This window comes from Rattus norvegicus, chromosome 3 (assembly GCF_021556685.1).
Source record: "Rattus norvegicus strain SHRSP/BbbUtx chromosome 3, alternate assembly SHRSP_T2T, whole genome shotgun sequence".
NCBI lineage: Eukaryota > Metazoa > Chordata > Mammalia > Rodentia > Muridae > Rattus > Rattus norvegicus.
In genome coordinates this window covers 12,461,035-12,473,219 of record NC_141536.1, presented here as the reverse complement: position 1 = coordinate 12,473,219, position 12,185 = coordinate 12,461,035, and the positions used below count along the sequence as shown (strand labels likewise).

General features: G+C 44.2%; 1 protein-coding gene across 4 annotated transcripts in view; it reads right to left on the bottom strand.

Moving 5' to 3' along the window:
- Nup188 (nucleoporin 188) overlaps positions 1 to 12,185 on the bottom strand; it is a 56,349-nt gene that overhangs the window by 42,813 nt on the left and 1,351 nt on the right. For 2 of the 4 annotated variants that reach the window (XM_087653537.1, XM_087653538.1), the window contains exons 1-3: positions 8,844 to 8,959; positions 3,194 to 3,248; positions 954 to 1,027 (exon numbers count right to left, since the gene is read on the bottom strand). In XM_087653537.1, coding sequence (XP_087509663.1) covers positions 954 to 1,027; positions 3,194 to 3,248; positions 8,844 to 8,863 — 149 coding nt within the window. In that variant the 5' untranslated portion in view covers positions 8,864 to 8,959. Of the gene's footprint in view, positions 1 to 953; positions 1,028 to 3,193; positions 3,249 to 8,843; positions 8,960 to 12,185 lie in introns of those variants that run through there. The other 2 variants (XM_087653536.1, NM_001427655.1) reach the window with 1 other exon arrangement.

The window sequence follows — 12,185 nt, the reverse complement described above, 5'->3', positions numbered from 1 at the left end:
CCCAGCATTCAGGAGGCAGAGTGGCTCTGAGTTTGAGGCCAGCCTGGTCTACAGAGTGAGGTCCAGGACAGCCAAGGCTACACAGAGAAGCTATCTCAAGCACTCTCACCAAAGAAAGATGAAATGATGTATGATAATGGGGTGAAAGGACTGAGAGGGGAGGGGAGGAGGGGACTGCAGTCGGGGTAGTATATGAGAAAAGAATAAATAAAAACAATTAATTAACAAGACTGTGATGACGATACAGCGTACTTTTTTTGTCGTGGTGCTAGAGTTTGACTTGAGAGCCTTGGTGTACCGCATTCAACCACTGAGTAGTACCTCCAGCCTCCTGATGACTTTCTTACCATACGAATCCCCTGCCTAACTATCTCATGAAGAATGTTTGGAAAAAGCAGCATCACACAAGTACCAGCTGTCAGCAACCTTTTCACTGCTTGCTCTATCTCTGCACTTAGAACAAAAATGTGGTGAACTGGAGATGTTACAAACAGTACTTGACTAGTGGGTGGGTAAAGAGCGCCTGCTGTACAAGCCTGGCCCACATGAGTCCCTGGGCCCACAGTGACAGGAGGGAGCCAGCTTCTGAAAGCTCATGACCTTTGACCTCTGGCTGTGACTGGCTGTGACAAGAGACACAAATTTAAAAAAAAAAAAAAAGAAAAAGAAAAGAAAAGAAAAGAAAAAAAATAGTACTTGAATACTCAATAAATCCCCAAGCCAGCCTGTTCTACAGAGAGAGTTCCAGGAGAGCCAGTGCTCCAGAGAAACTGTCTGGGAAGGATGGCTGACAACTGGGTTACTGTGGAGGGAAGTAACCCCCTTTCGACAGGCACCCCGACTGCTCACTTGCTGTTGAGCAACCGCAGAAGCACGCAGGACAGTTTTACCCATGCTGGGTCCTGGGGGATGAGGACAGGACTAGCACCAGCAGGCGTGAACACGTGCCATACCTGGGAGGTCTGTAGTAAGAAAGACCCTCTAACAACCGCTGCCAGTGTTTGTTCAGTTCCGCCTCAATCTGGTTCTGCAAAAGAACAAGGCAATTACACAAATGCAACCTAAGTCAGACTTCAAGCTCACAGCACACACACACACACACACACACACACACACACACACACACACACACACACTCCTTTGTGTCCTTTTGAAACGTTTCCACTATAGTTTAAAGACTATATATAGTTTATAGTCTCAATCGTTAGGGAGGTCAAACAATCCTTTCACAGGGGTATCCTAAGACCCAGGGGTCTCCTAAGACCATTGGAAAATACACATTTTTGCATTACAATTCACAACAGCAGCAAGCAAAAATAACTTTATGGCTGGGGGTTACCATAACATGAGGAACTTTATTAAGGGTCACAGCATTAGGAAAGATGAGAACCGCTGGTGTAAAGCATTCTAAATACAGAATTTTGTAATGCTTTCTTTGATAATACCCCAGTATCATTTATGGAAATATTTATAAAGTGGCTTTCTAATGATTACATTAGTTTACTAAACAGCAGATCATGTTTGTCATTCTAAAATGCTGGATACACCCCAGAAGTCGGGGGGGGGGGTGGTTCTGTTTTGTTTTGCTTTTTTAATATAATCACTTCATGGGGTTGGAGAGGTGGCTCAGTGGTTCTGAGGTAGCTGCTCTTCCAGAGGACCAAGGTTCAATTCCCAGCAACCACACAGCAGCTCACAGCTGTCTGTAACTCCAGTTCCAGGGAATCCAACACTCTCACATAGACATACACACCCAGGCAAAACCTATGTGCATAAAAACAAGTAACCATTAAATAAAAATAAAATCACTTTATTGTAATAAACTAGATTAAGGCAGCCACTGAGTGCTCTTGCAGAAGAGTTCCTACTACCTACATGGCAGCCAACACCTGTCTGTGACTGAAGTCCAGGATATCAAATGCCCTCTTGTGGCCTCCTTGACAGCAGACATGCATGTGGTGTATACACATACAGGCAGGCAAAACACTCACATATATAAAGTAAAAATAAACAAACATTTGCCTAGTCCTAATCATTTGGTCTTTGTTTTTTTGTTTTTCTTTTTGAGATGGTCTACTACTAGGTAGTCTAAGCTGGTCTAACCCTGAGATCTACTCCAGCCTCTGGGGTAGTGGGGTTACAATATGAACCATGCCCAGATGTGCTGTACTAGAGGACTAAGCACACAACACTCTCTAAGATGTCCTTCTCTAAGGATCCATTCTAGAAGCAGCTGAAGGTATATCATATAAGGTTCTAAGATAGGTGTAAGGCTGTGTTATTTATAACAGAAGGTGAACAGTAAGTGAATGTCACCAGATCACTCTTCACAGGGTAAGAAACTGAAGGACAGACATGAATGGTTATCCTTCTCTGATCATATAGAACTCAGAGCCTCTCTGATTTGGAAGCTAAAGGCTGTAGAGGGTGGTTCTGATGCTCCGATCGGAAATCTGCATGTGAACCCTGAAGATCCTGTTCCCCAGTTGGTCAATCAATAAAGATGCTAGTGGCCAGTGAGCTGGGTGGAATAGGCAGGACTTCCCCAACTGGGCCTGGGGAAGCAGGCGGGAGATTAGAAACGCAACTAAGCTGAGGGCAGATTTAGAGTGCTGAGCTGGGAGTGAAAAGAAGGGCTCTATAGCTAAGGAAGGCCTGGCCATTGAGCTAAGCATATAAAAAATAAGCTAGTGTGAGTGTGTCTGTGTGTGTGTGTGTGTGTGTGTGTGTGTGTGTGTGTGTGTGAGTGTGTATGTCTATGTGTGTGTCTGTCTGTCTTGTCTCTCTCTCTGTGTCTGTGTGTGTGTGTGTGTGTGTGTGTGAGTGTGTGTTGTGTGTGTGTGTGTCTTTCACCCTCGGATCTGAGAGAACCTGGGCAAGGCTGGGAGTGAAGTCCTCCCAGAGCTTAGAGAATGGTAGTAAAAACTACTAAAGGCAAACAGAAAGCGTGAGACAAGAGGCCTGAGAGCCTTTCTCAGCCCAAGCAGCAGACGCTCTCTGCAGCACGTTCTCAGGCAGCCTCAGTGTTGGCATGACTGTCTTTACAGAACACATGGCACAAGCAAAGGGTGACCTAGAAAATTTCAGTAGCTACACAAGAACACAAGTCTCCATTTGGGGTTTTTCTGATTTTGTTTTTTGTAATTAAAATTATGAAAACTACTAAAAATCAGTCTAGGACACTGCAACTCACCAATTCTCTAAGAGCTGACCTCCCGAGGAGAATCGTCCAGAGTTCTCTACTGCTCCTGAAAAAAGAAAGCACAGACATAATTTTGTTCTTCAAATATAAGAACATAGGATTTTTAAATTGTTTCTTGATTTTTATTATTAGTAGGTTTTTGATACAAGATCTCATACCACAGCCCAAGCTGGGCTGAAATTAATTACTTAGTACACCATGGTCTCAAACTTAAAATGATCCTCCTGCCTCGGCCTACGTACTGGGAATACAAGAATGGATCATTGTATGTGGTCTAAAAGTATAAGATATTAGCTTAAGCCACACAGCATATAAAAACAAAGACAGCTAATCCCACAGAGCTCAAGGCCAGCCTGAGCTATATGATATATGAGAATATCATCTCTTAAAACTGTGCTTGCTGCTAAGGCTTGCCGTACCAGGAAGCCATATGGTGGAAGAAGAGGAACTCCACAAGTTGTTCATACATACACACATACATACATACATACATACACACACACACACACACACACACACACACACACACACACAAAATAAATAAATACTTGTAATTTAGAAGTTTCCACAGAGGTGCAAATGCAGCTCCATTGGTAAAGTATTCACCTGGATTGCACAAGGCATGCAAGAAGCATGTACAAGGCATGCATAAGGCCGCAGGTTTGATCCCAGCACTACAGAACCAGGTGTGGTGGTTCACACGTGTCATCCCAGCACTTGGGAGTTAGAGAAGTCCAAGCAATATAACAAATACCAAGTTTAATGTCCTTGGGGAACAGCAGATTCCTGGCTCAAAAATAAAATCTAAGGGCCAGTGAGATCGCTCACACATACAAATAAATGAAAAATAAATCAACAAAAACCTGGGCTGACAAGATGGCTCAGTGGATAAAACGCCCACGGCCAAGCATAAGGATGGGACTTCAGATCCCAGAACCACCAATGTAAATGTTCTCTGTGTGTGTGTGTGTGTGTGTGTGTGTGTGTGTGTGTGTGTGTGTGTGTGTGTGTGAGAGAGAGAGACAGAGAGAGAGAGAGAGACAGAGACACCTACTAATTCCAGCATTTAGATGGCAGAGACAAGAAAGGATCCCTAGAACAAGTTGGCTAGCTAGACACGACATACTGCTGTGTGTAGACTGTCTCGGACTCTACATCAGTGAATAAAGTGGAGCACAGTTGAAGAAGCTTCAATCTGTCTAGGGCCTCCATATACATCTGTGTCTATACATGTCAACATACATTCAATGCATAGATCCACCCCACAGACAAAATTTAAAGGAAAAAAACTGAAAACAGTTTTTCTCATTAAGACTAAAACAAAGGGGGCCTGGGGATTTGGGGATTTAGCTCAGTGGTAGAGCGCTTACCTAGGAAGCTCAAGGCCCTGGGTTCGGTCCCCAGCTCCGAAAAAAAAAGAACCAAAAAAAAAAAAAAGACTAAAACTTCGGGCTGGAGAGATGGCTCAGCGGTTAAGAGCACTGACTGCTCTTCCAGAGGTCCTGAGTTCAATTCCCAGCAACCACATGGTGGCTCACAACCATCTGTAATGGGATCTGATGCCCTCTTCTGGTGTGTCTGAAGACAGCCACAGTGTACTCATAATACATAAATAAATTAAAAAAAAAAAAAGACTGAACCACAAACAAGGGCCAGCGAGATGGCTCAGCGGGTGAAGCTGCTGGGCACCAAGCCTCACAACCTGGTTTAATCCCTGGGAGCCACATGGAAGGGGAGACCGACTCTTTTTGAATCATCCTCGGAGCTCCACACCTGTATTATGGCACACATACCCCACTCGTGTGTACAATAAACCAATGTCATGGTAAGAGAGACTGAAACACAAAGTGTGAGAGCCATGTACACCACGGCTGCCACCAGGGATTTCCCATCAGAGACATAAACACTCCTAGACACTATGTCTCTCCTGACAGTTAATGCATCTATAAAGACAACTTTCATCTATTAAACCCACAGTTACCAACTCCCACACCAGTGCACTGGACCACATATCATCTTTTTCTGATAACAGGATAACATTCACAGTCCAAAAATAACTGAGGGACTAGATCCAGTAATTGGAACAAAATTTTCTCTTTATGCTGATAATAAAGCAGCCTCAATAATGACATAGAGGCGAGGACACTAAAGAGGTTCAGTGTTCTCCAAGTGCTCACACCCGCTGTCAAGGCTTACTTAATTGACAAGCCTGGATGTAGCAAATGTAAACGTGGGGACCTTCTTTAAACTGGCAATTGCTGTGCATCTAGCATGCCCGAGGCTGTGGTTAGTGCTGTTGGAAAAGTCTAATGCTCGGTTGCAGGAACTGCTGCTCGGCTGACAGAGTTGCTTGCTCAACAAGCCCAAGCCCTGGTTCCATCTCCAGGACCACGTAAATCAGACCAGACGGCCCTCGCTATCCCTGTGATCCCAGTGCTGGGGAGGTGGAGGCAGGATATGGGGGTTCCAGGTCATCCTCAGCTACAGAACAAATTCAAGGAGCATGTAATGGGAAGAAAGTGGAGCTGCGGGCTGGAGAGATGGCTCAGCGGTTAAGAGTACTGACTGCTCTTCCAGAGGTCCTGAGTTCAAATCCCAGCAACCACTTGGTGGCTCACAACCATCTGTAATGAGATCTGATGCCCTCTTCTGGTGTGTCTGAAGACAGCTACAGTGTACTCATAATAAATAAATAAAAAAAATTAAAAAAAAAAAAAAAGAAAGAAAGTGGAGCTGGAGAGATGACACCACCGTTAAGTGTGCTTGCTGCTCTTCCTGAGAGCCTGCACTAGGCTCCCAGCATCCACGTCAAACAGCTCACAACTGCCTGCGAGATCTAACACTGCCCTCTGGTCCCCGAGGACACCCATCATGTTGGCATACACAGGCACATACATACACATAAAGTTATAAATTTTTAAAATAAATTAAAAAAAAATCCTCAGGCTGGAGAAATGGCTCAGCGGTTAAGAGCACTGACTGCTCCTCCAGAGGTCCTGAGTTCAAATCCCAGCAACCACATGGTGGCTCACAACCATCTGTAGTGGGATCTGATGCCCTCTTCTGGTGTGTCTGATGATAGCTACAGTATATTTACATATATAAAATAATTCTTTTAAAAAAATTTTCAGGCTAAGCACAAGAGCAAATGTTTATAATACCAACATCAGCAAGCTGAGGCAAGTTCAAGTTCAAGGCTGGTCTAGGCTACAGAGTGAGAGCCTACCAAAGAGAGAAGAAAGGAGGTAACATTTCTCAATGGAATATATCATTTTGCTCCACATATACAGAAATATAAAAACATGTTGTATGTTCTAAGTATGTTTAATTTTTGATAATTATTCCTTAAGTAAAGCTAAATAGAAAATAAAAAACAAACATGAAAAGGAAAAACAAAACACTCTCAATTATAAAAACCGTATCAAGATCATTTTGAGGTAATCAAATGTTTTGGCTGGGCAGGCGCACCTGTGAGGCCAGCACATGGGAGGGAGAGGCAGGGAGCTAGAGTTGCTCTCAAAAAACCAGTGTTCAATAAAACTTTCTTTCCTCTTTCCTTTCCCAAACAAATGAAACAATGTTGCATTCTGTTTTTCCCTTGGGTCTCTGTGTGTTATGTGTGTGTTTGTGACCTTTATTTTTATTTTTAGTGGCATGTACTGGTCTTTGCTTTCATGTAAATCTATGCGCCACTTGCATGTAACGCCCAAGGAAGACTTAAGTGGATCACCTGGAAATGTAGTTAGAAAAGTTATTGGGCTGGAGAGATGGCTCAGCGGTTAAGAGCACCCGACTGCTCTTCCAGAGGTCATGAGTTCAATTCCCAGCAACCACATGGTGGCTCACAACCATCTGTAAAGAGATCTGATGCCCTCTTCTGGTGTATCTGAAGACAGCTACAGTGTACTTATATATAATAAATAAATAAATCTAAAAAAAAAAAATTAAAAAAAAAAAGAAAAGTTATGAGCAGGGCTGGAAAGACAGCCCAGTGGTTAAGCACACTGGATGCTCTTCCAGAAGACTCAGGTTCAATTCCCAGCAACCACATGGTGGCTCACAACTGTCTGTAATGAGATCTGATGCTCTCTTCTGGTGTGTCTGAAGACAGCTACAGTGTACTTATATATAATAAATAAATCTTTAAAAACAATTAGTAAGAAATCTTTTTTAAAAAGAAAAAATGAATTCATCATGCACTGGGTTTAGTGGCTCCAGCTTATAATCCTGTAGCCCTGGGAGATGGAGTCAGAATCATCAGGAATTTAAGGGCAGCCTCAATTACACAGGCTAGCCCTGGGCTATGAGACCCTGTGTCAGAAAAACAACTTGTCCTGTAACCTAGTAAGTATATGGATTGCAGTGAAGCTTCCAGTTCTTAGAGGCCAACCATCACCTTAACACAGCAGCAGACATACAAGAGGCCACATGAATAGATGTACCTTTACATGCTGAGGGCCCATGAAATGGTTCAGTGGGTAAAGGCTCTTGTCACTGAACCTGGGGACTGTGGGGCTTACACAGTGAAAGGAGAGGGACAAAGCAGCTTTCAGGCTGTCCTCTGACTTCACATGTGTGCTTATGGCACGCACACGCACACAAACGCACGCGCGCGCGCACGCGCGCACACACACACACACACACACACAAATAAAATAAATTTTAAAAACAGTATGAGCTGGGGGCTGGAGAGATGGCTCAGCGGTTAAGAGCACTGACTGCTCTTTCAGAGGTCATGAGTTCAATTCCCAGCAACCACATGGTGGCTCACAACCATCTGTAATGGGATCCAGTGCCCTCTTCTGGTGTGTCTGAAGACAGCTACAGTGTACTCATATACATTAAATAAATAATTAAAAAAAAAAAAAGAACAGTATGAGTTAAATAAAAGTGTGTCAGAGGACAATGGTGTAAGTCCCTTCTAGACTCTAATCCAGAATCTAATCTACTTGGAACAGAAAAACAAGTTAAAGCACTTGAGGCAGGATGGAAGAGACTAAAATGGGTACTTTATTTATAAAGAATAGAATCGTTGTTGAATGGTGTTAATGGGCCCTACACTCTGCACTTGTCTGTGAATGATGAAGATATAAGTTAGTCTAAGACTTGATGCTGCTTACAAACTGGGAAGGCTCTGTCATAGAGAATGTTCCTCGGGTGCGACATGCCCTCCAGGAGGCAAGGGAGACCTAGAGGGAGGGCGTAGTAGGAGACCATGATCACAAGGGGTCACTTGTCAGGGAGGGCCCCTGCCCACAGTATAAAGGTGAGTAGACAGTTGCTGGGGAAGGGACCCTGACCAGCCACACTGCCCAGAGAAGAGCTGCTCCAGTTATGCAGCTCCCTGCAAGGCCTGCAAACTGCAGACACCCCCAGCACCACAGTCTTCAGTTGTCACCATGATGAGATGGGCTCTCTGCTGATGCAGCTGCTGTATCAAACTGTTTGCTTGTTTGATCGATTGATACAGGGTTACTCTACGTAGCCCTGGCTGTCCTGCAATTTACTTTGTAGACCAGGCTGACCTTAAACTCAAGAGATCTGCCTGCCTTCTGAGTGCAAGAATTAAAGGTGTGAGCCACCCCGCCTGGCTCTGAAGAGGATTCTGCATTATTCCTGCTCCTTGTAAGTAATCCCTCACCTGTGCACTGGCGCATGCATCCCTTTGGTCTTCTGTGGCTCCTCCTATACTGAGTAGAGGTGCATGTGTTGCATCTCCCCAGGAAAAGTCTGTCACCCAACAGCACATTACATAATCTGCAAAAAGGAAGTACTATGGGCTGATACTAACGATGCAGACTCCAGAGGAACACACACCTACAAGACAGAATCAGAGGCACTAGAAACTGCCTCCAGAAGAAAGACTCGGTCCCACAGGCAAGGGAGGGAGGGAGTGCGCAGACACAACAGATGAGGCTGGTTCTCACACAGCCGGCCTAAAGGCTCAGGAGGGAAACCGCTTCTACCTTTATCCTCCGGGAACTAAGTGTGCACCACATCTGAGCTAAGTGGACAGGAGAGAAACTGAAGACAAGTGTGTAGCTTCAGAGGTGACTTTTTAAAAAACATACTGACTGGGCCTGCAAGATGGTGTAGCTCTTGCTGCACAAGCCTTGCAAGCCGTGTTCAGCCTGACTGTAGAGCAGAAGGACTGACTTGGATGTGTCTTCTGCTCACCAGCTATGACACGGCACTCATGCTCCCTCATACACAGACACATACTAAGTTTGTTTTTTTTGTTGTTGTTGTTTTTTTTTTTTTTTTTTTTTTGGTTCTTTTTTTTTCGGAGCTGGGGACCGAACCCAGGGCCTTGTGCTTCCTAGGTAAGTGCTCTACCACTGAGCTAAATCCCCAGCCCCCTGTTTTTGTTTTTTTAATGCATCGATAGACTATAAATGGGTAAAGATTACCTAGTTACTTACCACTAAGCCTAAAGAATTGAATCCCAGGACCAACTCCCCCTCCACACACACACAGTGGAAGAAAAAAACAGATTCTGGCAAGGTATTCCTGACCTCCACATGCACTCCTTAGCAAACACACACCAACATACATACAATACATAAATAAATACATAAATGTAAAAATATACAAACATACAGATCACTAATCTAAAATTCTAGGAAACAACATAGAACTTTATTTCTAAGAGGCAAAGGGCCAGCCAGGTAGCTCACGGGCACAAACACTTGCTGATAGTTGCTACTCAAGCCTGGAGATCTGCATTCAATCCTTGAAGCCACATTAAGATGAAAAGAGAGTCTGGAAGGTGGTGCTACACACATTTAACTTAGGTACTGGGGAGACAGAGCCAGGCGGGTCTCTGAGTTCAAGCCCAGCCCAGTCTACAGAGTGAGTTCCAGGACAGCCAATGCCACCCAGAGATCCCCTGTCTTGAATCTCGAAAAACCAAAAACCATGGAAGGAGAAAACAGAATTCTGGGGGCTGTCCTCTGACCTGCACACACACACCATGGCACAAACAGAAAGAGAGAATGCGAGAGGGAGGAGTGGGGGAGATGACTGCTATTAGAGAGCACCTGGGGTTGGTTCCCAGCAACCACACCAAGCAGTTCACAAGTGCCTGTAACTCCAGTTCCAGAAGATCAACACCTTCTGGCTTCTGTGGCCACTAACATACCTGGTGCACATAAATTCTTGCTGGTGTACACACATATACATAAAATAAAATCTAAAAATAAATAAAAGCACATCAGACATTGCTTATTCTCCTTAGAGACATCCATCTGGTTGAAACTTTGGGGGGAAGGGGCTGCATTGGCTGCTCTTAGACAGAATCCAGGTTCAATTTCCAGCATCACAAGGTGACTTACAACCCTCTGTGATTTCAGATCCAAGACACTACACAAAGGTGATACACAGACATACATGCAGGCAAAGTACTCACAGACATGAAAATAATAAATAAAATGTTCAAGAAAGAACATTTTAAAGACTTTTGGATGGAAAATAACACTGAGCTACTTGAGTTATTCTCATGAACATAGTCTTTTTTCTTATTATTTTTTAAAGATTTACTTATTTATTATATTTAAGTAGACTGTAGCTGTCTTCAGACACACCAGAAGTGGGCATCAGATCCCATTACAGACAGTTGTGAGCCACCATGTGGTTACTGGGAATTGAACTCAGGACCTTTGGAAGAGCAGTCAGTGCTCTTAACCACTGAGCCATCTCTCCAGCCCCAATCCAGTCTTTTTAAGAAACAGTTATATTCTACACAGAAACAAACACAGCCACTGTCTACCTGATTCCAGAAAGCACAGGCTCTCTTGTAAACTAGGACTTAAACTCAGTAGCAATAGCTTTTAACTTTTTTGAGACAGGGTTTTACTGTGTAGCTCTGACTGGCCTAGAGTTCAGAGATCAGCCTACCTCTACTAGGATTTAATGTGGGCACCACCACGGCCCTGATGGGATTTAATGTGTGCACCACCACACTAGGTCCAGCAATAGCTTTCCAAAAATATCTTTACTTTTTCACACCCTTGCACTACTCAGGCTCTACGAACACATTAACTGAAGAACACCAAGAGACATCAAAATACCAATGTCCAAACCAACTTTCTGCCACATTCTGAGTGACTTTCACAGGATTCTGTGTGGTTGAGTGTCACTCCAGTGCCACTGGTGCTGGCTTCTCTGCACACACCTGCAAATGCAACAACAGAATGACTGGGGGGTCAGGGGGGATGTCACACTGCCAGACCGGTCACAGCTACATAGATCATCAGGTTTCATGGTTGCTCCAATACGCCTCTAAACAACACAAGACTACAGAGATGGCTCAATGGATAAAGCATCTGATAAGAAGACCAAAGAACGCCCTGAATTAGCAAGCTCCAAATTCATTCATCGGGAGGGAGACCCCGCCTTGGTAAAATAAGGATGGACCAAGTAAAGTACCCGACAGCCTCCACAAGCACAAGTGTGCACACACCTTGCACACAAGGATTAAGACGATTTCCATTTGGAGAAGTAGGAGCTTGAAATGACAAGGCGACTTCTAAGACCAGTCATAAAGCAGTAGGTACAAAAACCAGGATGGACGTTTTCTTGCTCCAGATCTCGATCTTTTGAAACACAGCCCACTACTCCAAACTGCTAAGACACATACTTTTCAGTGCTAAAAGTCATTGTGTTAATAGACCAAGGCAGTACCTAGAATCCTACTGCTAGGTGCCCTCAGGTTGTGACTCAGTACTAGAGTGCTTGCCTAGCATTCATGAGGCCCTGGGTTTGACCCCTAGGACCTCAAAACAAAAGTAAAATAAAAACCCTAGGTTCAGTTAAAGTCCTCCCTCCCTCAAAGATAGGTTTGAAGTTCCACAGAAAGCTAAAAGCCTGCTGGCAAGTCAAAATTTTCCTTTCCTTTTGAAAAATTCGGGGTTGGGGATTTAGCTCAGTGGTAGAGCGCTTGCCTAGCAAGCGCAAGGCCCTGGGTTCGGTCCCCAGCTCCGAA